This window comes from Oreochromis aureus, linkage group 3, assembly GCF_013358895.1.
Source record: "Oreochromis aureus strain Israel breed Guangdong linkage group 3, ZZ_aureus, whole genome shotgun sequence".
In the NCBI taxonomy this organism is placed as follows: Eukaryota; Metazoa; Chordata; class Actinopteri; order Cichliformes; family Cichlidae; genus Oreochromis; species Oreochromis aureus.
The window spans coordinates 22,300,210-22,325,054 of record NC_052944.1 but is presented as its reverse complement, the minus strand read 5'-3'; the positions used below and the strand labels follow the sequence as shown (position 1 = coordinate 22,325,054).

Below are 24,845 nucleotides of genomic sequence, written 5' to 3'. Positions count from 1 at the left end.
ATGACCAGGATGGGATGCGTGACTTGCAGAGGTGTCCCTGGCTCTAAATAATGGCACACAATAAGGACGGATTGGTGTGAAACATCGCAACAACTCTGAAGGTCATCGAAGGTTCGTAGAGATGCGCAAAGCCAGAAAAAGCTACAAAAGCCTTTATGAAGACCAAAGTGTAAACCAATCCACAAAAACACAAATCAGAGCTGCATCATGCAAAGATCACACCAAGAGCAGAACGTTCAATCCTGAGAGTGGGCCAAGTGTAGAAACACAACATCTCTGCAGAAATCTCTATATCTGCTCTAAATCTGCATTTGTAGCTCCACTGTTAGAAAACACTGAATAAAAGTGATGCTAATGGAAGCATTGTTCCCCTCTGACATATATATCAATTTGTTTCAAGTTGAAGGTTTAGGCAAAAATTTACAATGTTTTGTCTGAAAGCGGGGGAAAAAACCTTAGCCCATCTGAAAAACCTAATTACAGCATGGGATAGAGCAGTAGAGGGAGCATCATGGTTTGGGCTTTGCTTCACTACCTCGGAGCCTGGAAAGATTCACCGAGGGAATGATAAATCCAAAATTGTATGAGGTGATTTTAAGGAAGAGTTTCATGGCAAAACTTAGAGGTTGGCTAATTTAGTAAGACAATGAGCCAATAAGAGTGAGGTTTAAAGAACTGTTGCAGTCTCATGGGCTACTATAGGACATGTGATGGTGTTTGTTGCTGCTCTGAGAGGTTTGAGGAAATTTAAGAGTTCTCTCTGGACAGCTAATATTGTGAGTTTAAAAGAATATCAATATGTTTAATAAATACATTAAAAGAACAAATGTTGGCGCTGTCTTACACCCATATTAAAATAACAGTGGCAAATTGAGTTTGATGTTCATTTGAAAAGACTCCGTAATAATCAGTTCAAGCTTAGAGGAACACAAAAAGTTTTGAAATCTAGTCCGTGATTTGGACTGCAGTAATTTTCTTCTTCATGTACTCACTTTCACTAATTAGCTGATTTGTGTGTGCATTCATACCCAGCTCCAGTCATCGTCTCTGTGTGGTTGACAGCCAGGCTAATGACTTCGGTGGCGTCCACCCTGCCAATGGCTGAAGGGCTTCGCTCGCTCTCATAGTAACTCAGGAAGCCGCCTTCCAAAGTACACCAACGGCGTGCCATGTCTGAAATTCACACATACACAGAAAGCAGCATTACAAATACTGTGTATAAGGACACTTACAAACTTCATCCATTGGTGCATTCCAATGATAGAAAAAAGGACGTAAGAAAGCTTCTGAAACTACTAATTAAACATTAGTCGAAACTTGTAATAAAGTGGTGACTGATAAAAACGCTGCTCTTTTGCTGCCGGAGTTCGCTTTGTTTTCAACCTCTTGGTTGCTGTAGAAAAATGTGTACATCAGAAAAAGAGAAACTTTATTAATCCCAGAGGAAATTTGAGTCAACTGGTAAAGTCAACAGCCAAAGATGGTGCTCAGTCTGACTGTTTTGGTTGCCGGTGCTTTGCGCTGAAAATACCAGCTTATCTTCAAAAGCTTGGTAACGATTAGCAGTGACAGTTCGCCTTCAAAGTCAAAGATATATCTCACTGGCACAACTTTTCCTTTTAAGGCAAACAGTTGCCACTTCAAGTTTCAGTACCATTCAGTAGTTAGTTAGCAAGGTTTTGCAGACAAGCTGGTGAATCACAAGCACCAGTTTTCTGTGCCACACCATGTAACTGTTTGCAGTCAACTGCACCTACCGGCAGCAAGCAGTCTCCTGCGACCACCGCCAGTGGTTACCATGCGGTTGGCTGGGGCCTTAGCTATTTTATCACATACTGTTAAGTAGTTTGTATACTCTGCATATGCATGACAATATTCTGATCTTTCACTGATGCTTTTAACTATTGCTCATCCATCACTACCTAAACTAAATAATGAGCTTGTAGGTGGGACCATGTAATGTTTCTGAACAGTCACCATTGCTGTGGCCACAACAGTATGATCGTCATGAGCCAGTTCATGGTGCCGATGGTGTTCATGAAAAAAACCTGATGAAACACAGACATCATTGACAAAACTTCCCCCAACTGTGCGCTTGCTGCTATAAGTCACATGCCTGCTGTGAAAAAGTTATACTGAGTATTGACTTCACCTGATCAATAGTCAGGTGAGCTCAGCAGTCAACTGACTATTGATCAGGTCCCAAAGCAGGAAAGGCCCTCACCAAGACTGAAGATTGTAAAATGTAACATCATAAACACATTAAGTCTTTATTGTTGGCTGAATAATGTATTTATCTGTTTATTTTTTGCATATAAATATGATTAGAGCTAAAATCAATCAACATCACTGACTCAGTTTGAGAATCACTGCTGTTGTCAATACTCTGTTTTATGTACTTACAGGCTTTCCTTAGCTTGCTAAAGTTTTACAGTGATTCTACTTTATGTTACCAAAGTAGGCTAACATGTTAAAAATGACTTATTTAATTAATTTACTTTGATTTTGAAACACAGTAATTAAGTCACTCTATAGTGCTAAGGCTTTCCCCGCTTTATCTCAGTGAATAATAAAGACCTGGAAAACGTGGAATTAAAGCAGAATTTCACATTTTTTGATATAATTAGTATACATTGAAGAGAATAGATAAACAATGGTATTACAAAGGTACGGGGACCACATCTTTGTCCACCTGAGGTTTGCTAGCACTGGCCACTTGGTAGCCAATGGATGCTTCTGATCCAAGCAAACCAAGTAAGAGGATGAATGTGTTTGTTTAATAACAAAAAACACACACACAATATGCATAATACAACTGTACTTATAACAATATGGACAGTGTCCTTCCTTGTCTTTTGGAGATATATCCCAAACGTGATTCCACCGTGAGATAAATGTGTAGCTAGGACTCTTATTTGAGCTCAATATGTTTATTATCTCTACTGTAAAATGTACATTTGCATTTTGATAGAACTGGACCAATGGTCTATTGTTTGTAAAGTCAGAAAAAGCCATTAATTAGAGGCAGTAATCTGAGTGATTGGCTTCGGGACAATTAGCACCACTCGAACCTTATTTAACTCAGCTAATGACTCTCTGCAAGCTGAAACAACACTTTCAAAAAAACTGTTTAAAAGTTCAGAGATTAGACGTTATTGCAGTTTTCACAGATAAACTGCGGCAGATGAGTAAATGTCACATGTCGCCTGCATACACTCTCTCTGTGTGCAGTTAACTCATAAACCAAACTAGTCAGATAATGGTGCCACACCACCTACAAGTGGATATCCTTACACCATCATCTGATGTGCATGTTGTGGTTGTGAGCACACATGCCCCACCCACCTGCTGATCAGACCTTCTGTTTGTGAGCAGCAGCCAATAAGAAGAAAGTTAAGTTAAAGGAGCCTAAAGTGGCTTTTTTCAGGCACTGGAGGAACTGAGCAGCTGCACCAAGACCCAGTATTACTGTGATTCAAGCAAAGCTATTCTGCTCAAGTTAAATAAATCGTCTTCCTGCTGCTCTCCTTAGGGGTCACCTGCCTCCGTCTCATCCTACCCTTGTGTCACACCAACCCTCTGCATGTCCTCCTTCCCTACATCCATGAATGTCCCCTGTGGTTAAAGCACAACATTTTAAAAAGCCCTTCAGAAATGATGTAAGTTGAGTCCAAATTGGGCAGAAAGACGGTGGTCTCCATTTTTAAATGATCAAAAGTATTTCTGGCACGGCGTGAGGAACATCTCGCTGTTCAAAGCCAGATCTGCGTCCACATGGCAGTTATTTAAGAAGACTGCATGTCAGTTTCAATAAAATATAATATACACAGCATGTGAGGGCATACGCACAAACGCATGCACGCAAAGATGTACACACTCTCAAAATTAGAACTGTTAAGAGACTCCAAGCAGCAAGCAGATTTCAATCAACAAACATGATCTCAGAGGAAAAGCTGGAAAACACACACAACATTGTCTTTCATGACTGTCTGACTGTGCGATTTACATAGCCAATGAGCATGAAGTTCATGAAAACATACCTAATTTTGGATTTTCAAAGTCACCGTGCCATCTGCTTTTTTGTTCCGCAACAAACATACACGCTCGCGCGCACACACACACACACACACACACACACACACAAACAGCTTCCCACCCCACACCCCCTGTCGCTTGCGACTCCAAAGTTTCCACTGTATTCATCTCATGAATATGCTAATTGTGCATTCCACTGCCAACTGTGTGTGATGTTTCTGAGGGAACAGATATAGTTCCAATAAAAAGGAAGTGTCTACAACTGGCTGTTAAAAGAAAAAGGATGTGATAAGCATGGGAAAAGGAGGATGTCAGTTTTGCTCTATTCACCCTTGCACTGCCTCTCTTTGTGGCTCTTTCTGACTTTTCTTTGTGTCTTTTGTCTAAGAAAAAAAACTATTTGGACACAATTCTGTAAACAGCTTAAAAAATGCAGTGACTAATACCTAACTGCTTACTGTGGCATTTAAAAAAAACACTGTTCTCTTGACCCCACTTCACTTCCAAGAAAAGAGTTACTCCAACAGCTAAAGATTCATCATCTCCATTTGAAAGCGACCAATTTCTATTTGTATGTAGGACGCACACACACACACACACACACACACACACACACACATACATATATAGAGACACATACAGAGGGAGAGGCTGGGAGGACAGAGAGAAACGGAGACACTCTGGTATTTAAAGCCATTACCAATCCAATCTATCTGACAGGACACAGTGTTGTCTTGGTGACAGAAAAGATTGCCATGCACTTCACTTTCGCTTCAAATGTGTCCCTGAATCACTAAGGTTTTGCAGAAAATGTCATGTCCATCATTTCTTAACAGAGAATAGCTAAGTTGTTGTTTCGTGCTACACTGCCTCTGTAATTTCGTCCTTCCTTCCCTCTGTCCTGTCCCTAATAGCTTATTAGCCGAATAGTTTCCTTTGTACCACGTGAAACCTTTAGCACAATCATCCTCTTAAAAGGAACACTTGTTTTCTGAACTGAAGTCAGGTGCCATCATGAGCTCGCAGGAACGTGGCATATTGGTAATTATTTTTTTTTAAGTGTCTTTGTAATGGTTCATGTGGTGGTTATGTGGGAGTTTAGGTCATGTATGGACTAAAGTACTACTAAACATGGCACGCAGTACTGTGCTGCTCTTATAAATCATACTGCTCAGTAAGTTAACGTTGTTATCTGTTAGATATATATATATATATATAAAATATACCCAGGAGGAACTGGTGTTGTTTAAAAGGCAAAGGTGGTCCCTATTTGGTGCAGTCACGGTTCAGTTTACTGCATTTTACATGAGGCTAACTAATAAATAAACAAGTTTTCATGGCATTGTTTTTTAAAGCACCCTCACTTCACTTTTACTGCCTGGAACTTTGTTGAACAGGCTGAACTCTCATGAATTTGCCGATTCCCGTCACATTTTACGCTGGCACAATCACCAGGCTGACATTTGGGGTTCACATTCAATGTCTCGACAACTGCTGAATGTCGTTCAGTCCAATTACAAATTTAGTGCAGACATTCAGGGTTTTTTTTGTTAAATGTCTTTACGAAGGCAAATTGTCAAAATAAAAAAAAAATGTGTTCATCAAACAAGAAATGTGTTTTTTTTAATCTTCTTTGTGTTGCAGGCTCAACGGACAAGGTTACAGGAGGAGATGCTGACATGTGAAAACCAGGATCTTTAAAAAGTCTTGAGCTTAAAAGAATGGCAAATCCCTTCCATATAGGAAATGCTCCTAAACCTGGGCATCTGGGCCTCGACAGAGGGTAAGCGTTCACGTGGACACTCCAGACAGTACTGTGAACGTCTTAAATATCCTCTGCTTTCTTTAGATTTTGCTTCCAAGGAGTCAGCCTTTGTTGTAATTTTTGAACTTGGTCTACAGTAATAGTTCTTTAGGCTTTCTGAAGGTTTTCAAAGTTTCAGCTCCTTTTTCACTCAGTCTTGGTTAACACTGATCTGTAAATCATCAAGCATAAAGGGGCTCATAACTCAAGGGATGAACCGGCATTGTGTCTACACATAACAGACGATTTAGGCACTAAGTTACTAGCAGCCTGTTGCAAAAACACATGGAATAGAATAGCCTTTTATTTTCATTGCACATGTACAACATTATAATTCCCACATTCCTATTTCTTTAGATGAATTTATGAAAATACTAAAGATAACAGTTTGAGAGGCATAAAACAGTATTTTGCATTAACAAGGGAATGCAAAAGAGCTGTTGGTGAAAACATGACATATCTCAGCATGGCGTGCTGTGTCACCTCCAAGTGGAAGACAAAAGCAGAAGTCCAAGGCCTAAAAACCATCTGCAGGAGTTGAATAATATCTGAAAGTCATGTCCTTAAGAAATAGGAAAATATTCGAGCAAAGACCTGATACAGGACATGAGAGAGGCATCTGGCCCCTCAGTTGATTCGTCTACTGTTCACTGAAGCCTCATCAGAAATGGTCTCAGTGGAAGGCTGGCTGTCAAGAAGCCATTGTTAAAGAAGGGAAACAGGGAAAGGTATGCCTGAGGTATGCCAAGCTATATAAAATGTGGGCCGAAAATCAGCAGCAACAGGTCTGTAGAGGTATGAAAGCAAATTTTAAACTTTGGTTTAGATCATATTTATATGTACAGAGGAGGTCAGCAGAGCTGTACAACAGTGAGCATCTACAGCCATCTGTAAAACACGGAGGAGGCTCTGTCATGGTTGGCCTGCATTTAAGCCACTGGTGTTGGAGATCTTATATGAACACAGAAAAGTACATTCAGATTTTGATCCACCATGTAAAACCATCTAGAAAGCATCTGATTGGAAGCAGCTTCATTTCCCAGCAGGACAATGATCCCAAACACACTCCCAAAGCAGTAAAAGCATAGTTGGATAGAAAAACATAAAATAAATACGATTTTTGAAAGTCCTTCAAACTTTCTTGTAAGAAATGACAAGAAAGCTTGCATAAGAGAGCTCAGGCTGTGCTGAAGCTCATCGACAGGCTCGTTTGAATTGTACAAACTCTAGTTTCCCTTATATGATATATTTATATATGCATGTTTGCACATTTTCCAAGAAATTGCTGCACAAATTTCCCATTTTGGTGAAAATATAAACAGCTGATGGGTGGCTCAAGACACAAACACAGTAATATAAAGTATAAGAAACTGCATGAGATTAGACATTTACAGCTGCCGTAAGGTGTGTTTGCCCATTTTTCCATAACTAATGCATATATATTTTATACTATTCATTTGGTATTGCTGCAGAAGTCTCATTATAATCCTCCATAACAACTACACATTTAAAACATATTAAACTGACAACAGGCAAGTCTTTTTTTAAACTCATGATAACGAAGTAAATGTCAGTTGTGCAATGAATTGGCTATGGAATAATGACTAAATGAGTGTTTGGATTGGTTGCTTAAAGCCTTGTTTTCACTGTGCAATTCTAGCTAATCTTCCAGGAAAATGAAGCCTGTATCTGGGCAGCTAAAACAATCAAATAATAGTGGTTTTGTTTTACTCCTGTAGCTGAAATAGTAGACAGTGAGTAACTGGAGTAACTGTTCCAGTCGTAAGGTGGAAATTTTGTTGTTGGAGGTGCAAAAAGAAAAGTGTTGCAATATGAAAATAAAACATTAGTTAAACTCAAAATGGAGAGCTTCATTTGTTCAAAATAACTCTTAGATATTGGTTTTTATTGAAGGTTAACATGCCGGAGAGGTTCAAAACTTCTCATCAAGGTCATAAAAAGTTACAATGCCTTTGAAATATACAAACGAGCGGACCTGAATATTGAAAGATATTAGGAATATTAATGGATATCATTGCGACGCTGCCATTTGTGGCATCTAGATCCAATCTCCCTGAACAGACGTCTTCAAAACCTTCCATCTATGCCGAGGACACAAAGAAAACATTTTTAATTTCCTCTTCGTCCAAGGACAAAGACGCTAAAAGTCCCACTGTGAATCCAGGAAGCAAATTGCTGTGGGATCCTGAGTCTAATCAGAGTGGACACATGAGTGGGCTCCCTACTCTACCACTTTTAGAAGAATTATCCTAATAATGGGCAGCAAAACCACAGGTACAGATTCTCACATACAGCCTTAACACGCTGAGGAGATCGTAGAAAGGGGGGGAGCCACAAGGTGTCACAAGTCAAGAATTTAAAAAATCTAATTGGAGACGTCACTACTGATCTTCTTCGGGCTTGAATTGGGAATGAATGTTTGATTTGATGGATTATGGATAAGACAGAAGACACACAAAGTAGAAGAATATCTATAAAACCAGGCAAGGAAGCTGTACTCAAGATGCAGGACATGTGATGCTGCCATTTCAGTGCCATACTGGCATGGTCTCTGTAAATAACTACAATGAGTTTCAATCACTTGAATGCAACTGTGTTAAAAACGTGTGGCACAAGTTACTTCCTAACACAGCAGTGAATGCCTTTGGATCCCTTGAAGATATTCCCCCAGGAAACTGGCTTTATCAAATATCTGCACATCACCCAATCATGTGCATCTATCTTCCCTCTTTGTTTGTGGTTCGGCATTTCCTTAGCGGGTGGGATACCACTAGCTTCCACACAAGCACCAGCGCAATAGCAGGAACAATGGTGCTTGATTTACAATCAAGCAGCTGCGTCCATTGCCAGCTGTTCCCCACACACAGCAACGGCCCTGCGGCCCAGCCGTTCTCCGCAGGAGTCCACAACCAGCCGCCAGAGACAACGCCTAGCGGAAGCCAAGCGTGGTACAAGCCTGCACTCGCTAAATTGGGCCAATTAGCTTATACACTAAAAGCTCTCCCCGCATAGTGTTTTCCAGAGGAAATCTACTATGTGGAACCTCGGTTTCTCCTTTTGCTCCTCCTTTTCCCTTCACCTCCTCTCTCACTACAGCAATTTGTAAAACGTGCTAAATGCTCCAAGAGCGCAAGATGAGCAGGCTGATTAGACAAATCAGCCAGTCAATGTGGCATTTAAACTGTCTTATTGTTCATTGACTGAATGGGTCGCAGTTATAGAATAACATGTTTACTCAAAAGTTTTAACTCTGAATGTGTATCAAGTTTTATTTTTAACCGCGTTCGCCCAGATCTACCCGAAAAGTCCCCCGAAACTTTTTATCGACGCGGCGCAGGCACCCATTTCAGTATGCATCGAAATAGCAGGCTGTGCCCCTCTTCCACTGAATCAACCTCTTCCCTCGCTCACTCTCCCACCTCTATCCCTTCCACCAATCTTCTGCCTATCTTGCCATCAGACTAAAATATCTGTGATGAAGACATCTGCTGGACAGCTTGTCAGGGGGGCTGGAAATGGAAATCGAGAAACTGAAGGGATCTGAACGATCTGTCTGTGCCAGAATTACAGCCCACTTCATTACAGGGAGGAATGGACAGATATGGCATAAGATAAAGGGAAAAAAAAAATACACACTATCTGCCATGTATTTCTGGCTTTAGCAACAGCACTGCTTACTCATTTAGGCAGGAGGCACAGTTATATAAACACAGACACCCCAAAAAGTACATTAGATTAAGACAAATTGTTTCAATCGGCTTTGTCTAGTGCTCGTGAAATAAAAACAGAGCAGTATAAATGTGACTACTTAGAAATTGTAATTATTTAAGCAGTCTTCGAAAGCTAATTTTTACCATAAACCACAAAGAAGATTTGATTCACTATCAAAAACCCGACTCCAACTTTGTAGCTGCAAGTAACTGAATTCTCCACACAGATTTCTGTCCTCAGTAAAATGTAATTCCACATCTGTCTCTTCTCTCTTCTCTTCTGAGCTAGTGTTGTTGGGGAAAGGGAAAAAAAACAGAGCACTGCTGATGAGGGAAAAGACAAAACTAATCAAAAAAAATTGAGGGTGCCATTTCCTTGCTGCCACTCACCATTTCAGACACTAACTGTCTCGCTTTCCCCTCAAAGGACTCGCACGAGCGCACACGGGGAAGTGCACGCTCTTCAGTGTGGGAGTAGCATGAGTCACCGCTCGGTCCGTTCAAAGGGGGAGGACTTAATTGACGCTGGAATCAACTGTACAAACCGGATATGAAGCCGAGCTCAAACACAACAGGAAGCGGGAGGTAAAGTGGTGCCACGCTGCCGAGGACGGTGCAGCGCTGTTAAATTAAACAAGGAAATTTGTTTTTCTAACCCTAATCTATATTAGCAGCAGTGTCTTGACTTAACACGCTGCCAAATGCTAAGCAGGCAGTGTATTTTATTTCATTACTGTGGGCCAGCACACTGGTCCTCACCCCCCAGCCACCTTTTCAAAGGCATTACCAAAACTGCTTGCCAAATTAATTTACACATCTCACATACTAGTTCCCATCAGTGGAAGCACAACAGCTCACTAGAGTTCTCTCCAAGCCAAAAAAAAGAAGGTGAAGTTTAAGACACTGTGGCAGAGTGCTTTTATTAAGCCATGAGCACAAGCTACTATATGAATTATTAAGGACTTTGGTGCATCTATAGACCATCAAACCATTAGCCTGGGAGCGAAAGGCATCCAGGAGAGCACATTCAAAAATACCTCACCCCTCTGCGCTCGCAAAGTCCTGACAGCGTTTCCTTGTGATTGAAGAAGTTGGAACACACCGAGTTTTGAACCCAACCCCTCTGAATTTTTCAGCAGCTGCAGCTGCAGTTAAAGCACCATTAAAGCACAAAAGCCGTGTCTGCGTGGTTTTCTATAATTGATGAAATAACAAGGTATTTATTGGAGGAAATATTACAAGCACTTATCTGAGGAGATGGCGCGGTGACTGCAAGTGGTATAAAATGCACGACAGTGGCCAACAAAAATGGGCACCTGTAGCAATACTCTGTCTGAAACACCCGCTGTATGTGGAACAACAACACATGTACTCACGTTCCATCTCGGCTTTTATATTAGGATACAAAATGGTAAATGGACTGGTAAGTATATAGTATTTTTCTACGCTAACTGGGCACTCAAAGCGCTTTTTTTACTACAAGCCTCCTTCGCTCAGTCACATTCATACAAGTGCTTTTTTTCTATATCCAAGTACCTCATCTAATATTTGCACACACACAACCTCCGGTGGATACATCAGGGGCAACTCTGCGTTCATGTCAAAGTACGCCCAAGGATACTTCAGCATGTAGACTGGAGCAGGCACTGGATAGATGACCCGCTCTACATCCTGAGCCACAGCTGCCACAAGATTCCCAGGCAAGCGACCATCCAAGTACCAACCATCGGGCATGCTCAGGGTGGTATGGCCTCAAGCAGAGACTGTAACCTTAAGAAATACTTAACTAAAGCTACTTTCAGCATGCCTACAGCGGGAAGATTGAGCCAGCGACCTGCTTACCAAGCGGACGTGTAAACCACTACAGTCAGAGCCATAGGAATGCAACTAGGAATGAAATTATTGTGGAAAGTAAAGGATATGATGCTGCAAAAATCAGCATTTCACAGTTGCTCTCACTGCACTGCAGCCACATCAGTGTATTTTTGGCCAGTATTAAACAGATATGACTTGTTACTAAGATAACAGTACAATGCAGTTTAAAAATGATCTTATTATTACAGCAACTTAACATTTTATATTTTCATATGATACAGGTCCACCGACATTCAGTAATGACCTATTCTGGTAGGTCATTTATTGTGAATGTAGATGTGCTCAGCAACTCCTGAGGTGCTCAATGAGTAAAAGTAGCTACTGCTCCACCTCAGCACAGAAACTGTGCACCGGGGGCCTCATAGCATGCATATCCATAGCTGAGCAGCTTATTTAGGCTACGTCCACACTAGCCCGGATAAATTTGAAAACGGCGTTTTCGTTTGAAAACACTTTGCGTCCACACTATCGTTTTCAGTCGTTTTCAAGTTGTGTGTCCACATTGAAACGGCCGAAAATGCTTAAGCTCCAGTACTGCACATGCGTGAAACGCAAGACGATTCGACCTGCCTCATTTCTGTCTGCTGTTTATTTACTTTCCGGCTCTTTGAAACGTCGCGGCAAAATGTTGAGGAAAAGCACCGAGTTTAAGCGAGTGAAAATTAAAGTATTTGATGAAAAGCTATCTGAAGCAGGTACAAGGATATTAATCTTTAATAGGGCTGTCAAAATTGAGAGCAAACAAAACAACCGATGTGTAAAGATGCGTTTTCAAACAAAAATGTATTAGTGTGGACAGGTGTAATGCGTAGATGGCTCTATAGCAGGGAACTCCAGGTCTCAAGGACCGGTGTCCTGCAGGTTTTAGATGTGTCCTTGATCCAACACAGCTCATTTAAATTGCTAAATTACCTCCTCAGCATGTCTTGAAGTTCTCCAGAGGCCTGGTAATGAACTAATCATTTGATTCAGGTGTGTTGACCCAGGGTGATATCTAAAACCTCCAGGACGAGTTCCCCGTCCCTGCTCTATAGCGTTACAGAATACTATTTAACCATTTCATTTGCTCTCATTTCTATTTTGATAAAAAACATGAAGAACAAGTCATTAATAATAATAATAATAATATGTCAATTCTGTTTTTGTTTCATTCTGTTGATACAACATGGCCAGGACAATAAAAAAAATGCGTAATAATTTAATCTGACTTTTTTTCCCCCTTTCAGATACGCTCTAAAGTTCAAAACTGGTCATTTGATCATTCTGGTTTCTTGTCGAGCTTTTTTCTTTTGCAATGAAATCACCTTGTTCCCAATTTCCTTGGTGAGTAACCACGTTATTATGGCTAATACAAAGTTTGGCCAAAAACTATGAAATTAAGAGTCAAGTTGCATTACACTGGAATTATCCTTTAACAAATGAAATGAAAATGAATTTCATTTGTGCAGATAATGAGATTTTTCGAGAGATACTCGGCTAAATTTTCCACAATTTCCTCTAAGAGGCAATTTCCCCAGACCTCAGCCCTGTTCATTAGGCAGCATGTACAACCGCCAATGAGAGCAGTGCATGTGTGGGATAATGGAAATGGAGGTAGATCATGCTGAACATGAAGGAGATTTAGCTCATTCAAGTGGCAGGTAGTGTTTCTCCCCCATCCCCTCATTCCTCGTCCCACTCCTCCACCTTCCCAATAACCCCCTTCCCCAGAGGCATTACCCAAAGCTGGCTCCTTCTCCTAATTACCCATGGGCCCCAGAAATGCTCCAGCTGTTTGGAGAAGTGGGACCACTGCAGAGCAGGAGGTTCAGCAGCAGCTGATGAGTTGGGTGAGAAATGGAAGCTGATTAAAAGTTTTAAACTCTCTTGGAAGACAAAAGAAAGAGAAATTTGAAGTTTTGGAGAAGGCATCTCAGGTACATTTCCAAAGGATTTGTGCTCAAATTCTTTCTTTAATTAGTTTTTTTGTTGTAGTTTTTTTGTTTTTTCCAAATTTGCCCCGTGCTTCCGTAGTACACTCACTGATGATTCATCTAACATACTTGTGTCTGACAAGACCTCCCAGAGGACGAGGCAGAACTCATTTGAAAGACAAATTCATTGATCGTTGTGACTGGACTGCTTGCTGTACGGATTAAACGATTGGCAGTTTGACAACTGACAGACTGACACTGATTGATCGATCAGCGCTTAACTGGAGGAGACCTCTGACAAACATGCAGCTTATATTTCTTACAAATGGACTGATGGATGGATTGGACTTGCCAGTGATTTGCAAAAATGGCATTTTGACTCACCATCCCTACCGCGACGGTCCAACGTCGCCTTGGTAGATGAAGATGAGATGTAGAGGAAGCCGTCCATGAAGACGGAAGCCTCAGGCAGGCAGGCGTTCTCTGACCATTGGTCCAGTCGAGGGAAAGCTACAAGGGAAGCAGAGGAGGAACACATGAGCAAAGAAATGGTTTTCCTCAAAGAAAGTAATGGCACCCGTCTATTCATTCATTCCTTTACTGCCATTTATGTTACCTTCTTACCCCTTTTTCTCAAGGGATGCAAAGCAAAATTAAAGCTGGAGTAATCAGATTTTTTAAGCAACATTGGAGAAAAAAACAAAAACTTATTATTTTTATTCAAGTATCTGGAGAGAGATCAGATCAGGTGAAGTGGAGGCCAGGAGGGATGAAGTATTAAGAAGCTGTGGTGCAATGGAGTAAAGCCAATGAAATTTTCACCTGGGAGAGTAGGTTTGAACTCTAATGCAACTCCATGCCAACTACAGCTCACTAAGCAAAACAACCAGTGTCTAGGTGGTTGTTGGAGGTTGCTGGTATTCAGCCAGTAAAACTGGTCACAAAGATATATAACGCTGCACCAAAAACCTAGTAATTGCTTTGATCACTAGCAACTTGCCGTGGTTGTCTGTATTCTGCATGCAAAACACCAAACATTCTCCAACCACTTGCCAAGTGGTGGTTAAACTGCAAGAAGTGCAGGACAGTCCAGAAATGGAAAATGTTCCCCTTTTGAACAAAACTTTTGAGTTACCACTGGAACTCAGAATCTCAAAAGCTTACTTTGAGGGCGACTGTTCCCCATTTTTGGTTAGCAGTTGACATATGCACACTATGGGCGACTTCGGAAATCCACTAGCAACCAATCCAGTTGCAAGGAGTTTTTTTGGTAAACCACTGTATACCTCTTTGCAAACAAATTTATCTACCAATAGCCAGCAACCTCCAGCAACCACTTACCAACCGGTCAGGCAAAGGTTTACAGTGGGTCGCGAACCACTCTCTAGTGTTGCCTAGTGAGAGTGCGGCCTAATTTGTAGTGCAAATGCCATTTTCTGTCCAGTGGGAGAGGGAAGATGCCTATATCTATGCCTATTATGGTGCTTTCAGTTGGTTCACCTTTTCTAGATCTCTGCCTACTGCAGCTTTTAAGAATTGTTTAACGTGATAGGTAAGCATTTAAATTGGTTTCACAATCATACAATATGCAAAATCACATCAATGGATGAACTTATCAGCAATGGGAAAATAACAGAGTGCCCCCAAAGCTGTTTTCTGGGGTAATTTTTTTATATTTTATTCACTAACTTTGTGATATCTCTCCTGTAGAATTCCACTCAGTAAATAATTCACTTGCAAAGAACATTTGCTGAAAGGGGCAACAAGGTGATGCCTCTGCCCTCTAACCATAGTACAGTGGCTCTACTCCACACGTTAACACGACAATCACCGCTTGCATTAGCCGATATTCTAACAGATCCCCTAACACCAGCCTCCAGTGCATGCCAATCACTGCTGAGATCTCATTTTGCTGTTCAGATTTGGGATGTGGAAAGTGTTTTAGATTAAAATAACACCAATCCCACGTGTGATTCAAGCTTTCTCTCCAAGTGTCATCCGTATAAAATACCTGACTAAAAAGTCTGTCCTTCAAGCCGAATATGTGAATCCCCGATCCAGCTCTGGTAGGCTTTCACACTACTGAAGGACCCGTAAGCAAGACAATAAATCCCCACTGGCTTCACAATTGCAGTTCTTGAACTCATGCTCTGACCTACATATGGAGAGTATTTTCCCGTGGGCATCAATAAAGCAGCACAGTATTATCTTCTTTTTTTTTTTTCACAAGCAGCATAAAACATGATTATACAAGTTGGTGTTTATTTAGTCATGACTTTGTCACATGGTCACTCTCTTTCAAAGTCAAAGACGCAGCATTGTGAGAGCACTTCGTGGCAGAGTCCTCCACGTACTGTATCTGTAAAAGAACTAATAATTTTTACACTGTGTCCTCGTTTCATCTTTGTCCATTAAAATTAGAAGTCACTCATTTTTCTCTCCTTTTCTTCCAAACTGCCTCTACTCCTCTTTTCTCGCAAACTTCAAGAGCTCCCCACATTCAACCTTATCATTCTCAAATTCAATTAGCTTCAATTCTGGGGTTCAATTTTCTGCCAGAGCCTTGGAAATATCTTACAGATTTTATCTTCACTACCTCCAGCTCCCTCATCAAGCAAGGTAAAATAACTTTAATTGAAACCACTTTTGATTGAAGTGACATTTCTACCCTTTAGTAACACCACTAATGCCTCTTCTCAGGGCGGCGTATCGTTCCCCAGCGAAAAACAGCCAGTTAATTTAACAAGAAAGCTTATTCTGAACATTGTTATGTGTGTAGTCTCATTATGTCAGACGAGCTAATTGTGTTCAAATGTGCATTAATACGCTTTGCTTTGAAGTAAACTATCAAGTAAGCACGTAATAAGAAAGGATTTATCAGCCCAACTTACAAAACTGGAATAACTTACAGAGCATTTAAGAACTACAGCAAAAGAAATACGTCTCTATAGAAAGCATTTTTTTTACTGTCCAAAATTGTGTCAGTGGTGCAAACAGACCAAGAAGAGAGCAAGCTTTGGTCAGTACCACATTCTTATTGTAGCGCGTTATTTGTTTAGAAGCTGCCAAGTCTTTCACAAACAATTGCTACCTGATCACCAAGTGGTAGCAAAAATTGATAAAAATGTGGCAAAATGTGGAGAAAACTAAAAACAGTGACACTGAAGACCACTGAAACCAATAGGTTTCAAAAGCCACAGCTTAATGGTGCGTCGTATTTACAGTTTTCATTGCTCTCTTCACAGTCTCATAACCATACAGCAAGTAGTTGGTGAGTAATAGCAGACCAATTGGCATCTTCCATGGAAACACTGACACTGTGGTAATCTGCTGGTGACCAAAGCAATTGCAAAGAGGTTTTTTAGTGCAGCACCATACACCTCTTCTAATATGCCAGTTTTTGTGCAGCGACAGCAAGCAAACTCGCAACTGGTAAGGGAATACGCATTTTCCCCCCTGGAGACGAGTGGTTATCAGGGGGTCACTGAGGAGTCTCTGGGCCTGTGTTACTGCGGCATCTTATTAGCAAACTGTTAGCCAATATTACAGAGATATAAGAACAGATCAAACTCTGCCTTAAAGGTGAATACAAAACAAGAAAAATATTATGACTTGATATCCGTTCAGCTCATTTTTGTCCTCTTAATAACGCTCGTGTGTTCCCTCAGTCATAATGTTTATGTTCATTTTTCTATAGAAGTAGGAAAACAAACCTCCCTTTTCCTGCAAGTCTCTGCAGCTGCTGCTTTGTTCACGTCATACAGTTTGCATTAAGGCTGGGATTATGCTCCCGTCTGGAGAGCCTCAGACACCATGGTTGAGTAAGTTGTTGTTATTACACTGTTTTGCAGTCTGCGTGCAGGAACCACGTGTTGTCGGTGCCTCTGCAGTGCAGAGTCCTTATAGACGTACTACACAACGTCTGCACGGAGCCTCATGTTCACCCTCTGATGACGACATTTATGACCCCGGCAGACTCGTAGGTGTGGAAAGTATCATTTCTGAATAAGAGAAAACCTACATGCTCAGACTTCACGGGGGCATTTGCAAGGTAGTCTTAAATGAATAGGGTCCTATAATGGAGTGGCTCAAAGATCTTATACGGGGATAAAAGTCAAAATAATATTAAAAATTCTGAGAATTTTCATTGTGTTTTTAACTGAAGGAGCTGAGAAAATACACAGAGATCCATCTGAGGGGCATTTTTTCATCTTCATGTGATTGGACAGTCAAAATTAGACAGGAAGGTGGAACAAGAGTGTGGGAGAAGACATGCAGCAAAAGGGTCCCGGTTAAGACTTGAACCAGGCCGCTGTGTTGAGCCTCGACCAGGTGAGCTAAATGGGCACCCAGCCAGATGCATATCTATATAATTATGGTTCTCGGGGCGTTGATGCATCATAGGCTACACAAAAGAGTCCAAGAAGAAGTTTTCCCACCCTGTGCTCCTTCATACTCATCTATAGTTAGGCCACATCTGAATAGCATGTTTAAAAATTAGTCTTCAGTACAAAATTTCACTTATTAAATTCAAATGCTTCATTTGAACTTGGATGGGTTGTTGTTGGTCAACAGGCAAGAACTACATCACCTTTGTAGCTACTACATTATTCAGCACTAACATCAGCTGCAATAGCCAAATTAATTTTTAGCAAGTTATTAAAAAAAACAAATCTAACAAGTATAAAAAACTTTTAATGCTAACTAATAATCAATCAATTATTTAATTAATAAACATGCGTCTGTGTTGGCATTTTTGTTTTTACATTACTGTGATTCTGGCCAAGTTTATCAAGTAAATATAAATGAAGACTTCAAGGGAAAATTACATTGAAAAACAGCTCACAAATGCACGTCATCCTTCATCCATTTATAGTCGAGCTGGTATAAAGCAACATCCCAAGAGCAGCAGCATCATTTCTGCAGGACACGGGCCTTTTTTCTTGGCTATTCGTAACAAGAGTAATATACTTTTGATGTGATGCCAAGGAATGCCGTGCCAAGTTAGTTAGCAGCATCTGTAATCTAGCTGTGAATCTAACAGAGGATATGTCTGCCAATTGCGGCATCATAAATACACGGAATATGATTTTCGCAGTCAAATTGCAGGGAAGTGAGTCTACGCACACACATACACGGACGCACATGCACACGTTTTCCACTGTCGACCATTCAGGTTGACAAAATGTAAATAAGCCAGTGGCTTGATGTGGTATCAGTTGTAACAAGGCTCCCTTTGTGAGCTTTCTAAACAACCCCTCTGGGCCCCTAAAGCTGGACTCTGTTAAGATGGGACTGTGATGTCTGTGGGGGCGGCAGCTGAGAAGTCTGGCCTGCGCCGATTGGCTCAGTCCCCTGTGAAGGGAGGTGACATGACAGAGTGCTCAATTAGCCATCTGGTCGCCCACGGCAACGGTCACAAAGTGGTCCCCAACAAGCAGTGGACAGTGGGGTAATCAGAGGAGCTCGGTCACACACGTGCACGTACACACCTACGCAAACGCGCGCGCACAGAGCAATGAGGTAAGCGATAACACAAATGCAGAACACGTGCAGGAAGAGCGTAAAGGAACACGCAAGTCAGCTAAAGATAAAAACAGCCAGAAGTTTCCTCAGTGTGTGAACTTATAGTCATTCTTATGATTAAAGAAAAAGAAACTATTGTATTTATTGAGCTGTATGGCTGGAGGCCATGCTCACACACACAAACACTTTTTTAAAATTAAAACCATCCACAAACAGACACTTCACCTTAATTTACCCAAACACTGAGCAGCTTTTTGCGACCTCCTAACCCTCTTACTGCCCTGCGTACAGTCAGAGGGAATTGGTCGAAAACATAAACAATGTCAACAAGGACAGAAAAAAACTGCCAGTCCTGCATTGAAGCTAACAACAGGGTGAAATAGAGACGCGAGTTTGATTTAGTGTGTATATATAGATATATATATATATATATATATATATGTGTGTGTGTGTGTGAGTGCTTGAGTGTTCCTTTTATTACCCACACTGAAAAGTCTGCCGGATAAATTTTTAATGTGACGCGAGATTCAGGGCATCAGGGACGCTAGGGCGACAACAATAAAACTTCTTTGCCTCCAAATCCATGGTGTGTCATTTAAGGAGTGGAATGATGCCAACAGTAAGAGGCATTGCTGTACGGCTCGGTTTCACAGTACAACGGCCTCCTGGGTGGAGTGAAGAGCCTCCATAAAACACTATTTACATGTTTACATTGTTCTGCTCACAGTTGTAGGCATTAGCTGATGCCTAGCAGGGCGGGTGTTATGCAACAAGATGTGCAAGTCGTTTCGTTAAAACTGTGAGCTAAAGCCAACATTTGTACAATTTTTATGGGGTTTAGCATTTTACAAATAGTTCAGATGGCAGGGGTTTTGTGTTTACAGAGAAGTGCAGCAGTCCTGAGTAGAGCAGGCTTTTCTTTATGCCACACTTTGCACTGATATTATCTGCTGGAGGAGCTGCTTTAACAGCTGTATTATCTAATATTTCTATAGCCGCTCAAATTGCTCTTTCAGGCTTAAACAAGTTACACGTAATGCTTTTTAAGACCTTTCTAATATCAGTTTAAATGAAATTTAGCCCCACAGTCGGTGTGGAAATATGAATAAAAACATGCACTCTCTAAGTGAAAACGCTGTCTGTTCGGTAAGATCAAATACACGTCATTTTAAAAAATGTAAGAAAGCTGCAGCCCAATCTGAAACCTGAAAATCTTTGCAGACACCAACCACTCTTTCATTGCAGTCTTCTATAATTGAGACTCAGTCTTCTGACATCTTTCCTTTAGTCTCACAGCAGCCACGTCACTGCATTTGAACACTTTCTGTACCAAGCACCAGATACAGGACACCCTCTGGTTCAACTGGGGTCAAATAAACAAAGAACAACATGCAACTTAAATCCTTCTAAAATTGACATTTTGGGAAACCAGATGTCCCTCTGTATGTGAGACTGCACAGCACTTCTTCTCCCCTGTCCTGTATCTTGAGACAGTGTCCCATTATTTTGACTGGTTCTGCAGGACATGCACTATTTTAAAGTCTGACTTTTACCTAATGCACATAATGGGAAGGCTTTTTATTATTTTGTGAGTCAAGGTTAGCTTATCTAATGCTATAGCCTTACTAAAACCCAAAGATGCACTCAAATATAATACACCTCCCAGCATTGTTAACGTGTCCCACATCATCCCACATTAAGTTTGTTGGGATCGGCTCACCCTAATGACGTCTTACGGCGCTGTCACCTCACTGTAAGAAGGTTACTTGTTCAAACTCTGGCTTGGTTCTTTCTGTGTAGAGTCTCCCAGTGGCTACACGCGTTTCCAGCATGAACGCAGACATGCAAGTTAGGATAATTTATGATTCTAAACTGGCCATGAATGAGAAGGACTTTACAGAGTAAAGCACTGTCTGAATTTATGTTTAAATGTGAGCTTTGAGTGGTTAGTAAGACTAGAACAAGGACTGTTGAAATTCCAGTCTATTTGTGAACGAGCGCTCTTCATTTCCTATAAGCTGCTAGATAATAACGTTACATGAATAGCTTTTATATCTCTTAGAAATCTTTCTACCTACAGATCTACAGAATTCTGCAAAAAATTGACCAGCGACTGTTCATTCAACAAAAGACATACTTGAAGATTTTCACTCCATGACTCTAAACAGAGAAACCTGCATTAGAATAATGTACTGGTATGCCCAAAGAAATGTGAGGTAGTAAATTTACTAGCTCGACAAGGCAACATTTGTCAATGACTGACCCCCTAGGAGTAAGAACTTGGCGACAGTGGGAAGGAAAAACTCCCTTTTAACAGGAAGAAACCTCTGGCAGAACCAGGCTTGGTGAGGGGTGACCATGTGCTGTGACCACAAAGCCAATTCTCTGGTTTTTGACAAGTGTTCTGTCAAAAATCACAAGTCACTCCCTGCTGATGCCTCACTGTTGGATCTTGCTGTCCATGTAAAAACGTAATGACTCAGATTCTGCCTGGAGACGCCACGGACCTTCTTTTCAGCCTTTTTTACTTATAAGACCAGCCACACACATCACGTCTTATATTCAGAGGGTGAATAATGTAGAAGAACATAGATTATTCTGAATGTTCTACCTGGTCTCACAAGACTTGATTGGCCAAACCAGTCCTCCGTGTCTTCCATTTAAGCCACGTGCCTAAATATTGCACCACTACATCAGTGCTGCTAGGTAAATCTCACCCGTCACACTGATGATGTAGCAGTCTCAAAAACTCAAGTATCAAATATAAAATACCTGGCATTACAGGGTTACAGATGGACATACAGCTGCACTGCCCTCAAACACATAAGATGGCACACAATATTACGATAACACCTCAATCAAGAATGACTTAAATCGCTGTAGAGGTTTTGACACCGACTACTGCTGCTATAGATTATATATGAAATTGTTAAAGATAAAGGTCTCCTGAAGGTAGAGATCCACCAGACATGAAGTTTATACAGGAACGGGGAAAGCCTTTGACTATAAGGAATAGAGGCATCAACGAAGCTGCCCTCGGGGAGTTCCTAAAATGTGAAGAGACGCTGCCGCGGAAAGCTGCCATTGGCTTTTTAATAGAATCCGGGATGGTAATGAGCACAGGAACGTGCTCCTACAGTGTCCCGAGGTGCTTTGAGGCGAGCAGGTGCGAGCATGAGAATGAGGTCCGTGGAGGCCCCCTCCTTACAAACACGCAGCGAAAGGGAGCTAATGAAGTGGCCATGCTATCTGCTATCAGCAGATGTCCGAACACCGGGGCTACAAATTAGCCGCCGCGGAGGGAGCGGAGTGCGGAGAAGGTTTTGGGAGAAGCGGGGCTGGCAGCTTTGTTTTTTGGTTTTTGGGGGGCTTCACCACATCCTGGGATAATAGAGGGTTTGTCCTTATTCTTATTTTCACAAACTGGGAGCGCGATTCACACTGCGAATGGAGGCAGCGGCGATGTTTTCCACACACACCAAGAGGCAGTCCGATTTGGAGTTTAGTTGTTAGGAGAGAGAATTCTTCAGGGTGCCTGTTTATTGCTGGCTCATTCCAGTCCGACACCACGGGGAGAGCGAGTTTTGGAATAGACCGCGTTTGTCTGGTTTACAGCACGACGTGGTGGTCGAATAAAGGCCTGAAGGTCACTCTTTATGTGAATTTGGGTTTTACAGGATAAGCAAACGGGCAGAAAAAAAAATTGCTCACAGCCAGACATTGTGGTTTGCTTCTGCAAATGCTTAAAATGCCTATATCTGTCCTTGCATGTGTTCAATCGTTATCCTGCTGGAGAATTCAACTATAAGGCTGAGGTCTTTTCAAACTCCAAACTCGCTCTGAACTCAGTTTTGCCCTCAATATTGGCTGCTGTGTTTCTCCTTTTATTCCTCCCTCCGTCAACTCCATGCTATACAGTAGGGATGGTGTCATGTGGGTATTGAATTGTTCCCGGAATCTGCCAGACATAACGCTGCACACAGCAAATGAAAAAGTTCATTTTCTGTTTAATCAAAATTTTCACGAGTCTGCCTGCAAACTCTGGGGGCCCACACGCACAAAAACAATGCAGACACTGCTTTCTGCAGCTTTGTGGGATCTGACAATGCGTCCAACAGTAGGAAAATGTCAGAAGAGGGAGTCTGGACAGCATTTTGTGGTGAGGTTTAATCTTTTCACAGCACAACTATTTCTTTTTCTTTCCATCACATAAACCAGCAGGACAGTCTCCTCTCTCAGCCTTTAATTTGGAATTCTTTACTACCTGTAGGCACCTGTGCAACCGTGATGAAAAACATGTTTGATCGTGGCTGTAGTTTGTTTACTAAATTGACCTTAACACGCAAGTCTGTCTCTCACTTATTTGACATTTGCAGCCTGTCTGTGGACTGATCTCACTACAATGGTAGGAAAAAAACGGGGATTATGATTCAAAAAAATAAAAATCAACAACTAGAATGTCTCTCACATCATATTTCTGCATTATTGTTCTCCGTGTGTCTATGTGGGTTCTCTCTGGGTACTCCGGCTTCCTCCCACCGTCCAAAGACATGCAGTTAGTGGGGTTAGGTTAACTGGTGATTCTAAACTGTCCAAATGTGTAAGTGTGAATGGGTGTATATCTGTGTTAGCTTTGCGCGAGACTCACGACCTGTCCAGGGTGTAGACTGCTTCTCACCCTATGGCAGCTGGGATAGTCTCCAACCCACCTGCAAACCTGAATTGTGTGTGTGTGTGTGTGTGTGTGTGTGTGCGTGTGCGTGCATGCGTGCGTGTGTGCGTGCATGCGTGTGTGTGTGGATGGATGGATATATGCTGCCATCTTCACTGCGAAAGAACTGAGCAATGTGTGCAGTGAGAGGCTACACACTCTGCATAAAGCCTACATAAAAGCCCAGCCACACTAAAATAAAACAGGTTGCCAACCTCCTTGGGACCAACTACAAATAGTTGCCGCAACTGGTTGTCCAGAGGTTGAATGTGCAGCACCTTCAATCTCAAAGTGACTGCACAGGTTGCTCCCCACCAGGCAGTCTGACTTGAACAGACAGCATTTCATTGTAAATAATTTTATTTGCCATTAAATCTATGAAAACTCAAACTGCCAACATGTCGGAATCAATCTGAGTCAGCACGTTCCAAGCGTAACAGCTCTTTACACCAGTGGACTCAACTGGTTGCCATCTGGTTTTATACTGGTTATATTCCTATATAAAAGCAGGGTTGCCTACATCACTTTGCAGTCTCCATCTTGCAGAAACTACGTCACTATTTGTGGAGGAATTTCTGAGTTTCTGTTTTAAAATCTGTGAGGTTCTGGTTGAAGTGTGAATGTCAGCAGCTGATTCCAGTTTCTATTTAAAGAGTTTTTGCCTATGTCGACAGCAGTAGATCTGCAATTTTCACTGATTTCTCACTAACGGATTGCATTCAATCCCCAGCTTGACCCACTTACATCACAATCTGACTGATAAACAGACCAACAGGCAATAAGTTCACAAGTTCACTGCACACAGTTGCCGTAATTCTGATCATGCTGCAATCTCCAACCACTGTTTTCTCTGGTATGACTGTAGTATTAGATGGACACCGAGATTACGTGCTCAATTGCTACTTTCAAGCCATATAAAATGTTTATTTTGTATAATTTTTGGGTTGAGCAGACTTTGTGATTAAACCATGCCATAAAAGCTACCACACATATGCAGTGGTCCTTGTTCCTCACTTTTGATTGTAAAATACTGAGAAGATGGCATTTATATTCAAAAACTGTTCTCGTGTCCATCTTTTATATACAGCCTAAGGCTAAAATTCTCACACTACACAAGTGTGAGTTTATTTTGCATCAAGTACAAGATGCAAGAAGTATGCAAATTGACACCCAGCCTAACTGCTGGGCTGAGCTAGGATCTAAACTTTGATCTCCTGCAAAGAGCCACATAACCACCACAGCCTCCACAT

At 41.5% G+C, this 24,845-nt stretch overlaps 1 protein-coding gene across 4 annotated transcripts in view; it reads right to left on the bottom strand.

Annotated features, from left to right (window-relative positions):
* Positions 1–24,845, bottom strand: part of zmp:0000000660 (arf-GAP with Rho-GAP domain, ANK repeat and PH domain-containing protein 2) — a 161,897-nt gene that overhangs the window by 50,400 nt on the left and 86,652 nt on the right. For all 4 annotated transcript variants that reach the window (XM_039609635.1, XM_039609634.1, XM_031749355.2 and 1 more), the window contains exons 15-16: positions 13,743–13,868; positions 1,029–1,173 (exon numbers count right to left, since the gene is read on the bottom strand). In XM_039609635.1, coding sequence (XP_039465569.1) covers positions 1,029–1,173; positions 13,743–13,868 — 271 coding nt within the window. The remainder of the gene's footprint in view (positions 1–1,028; positions 1,174–13,742; positions 13,869–24,845) is intronic.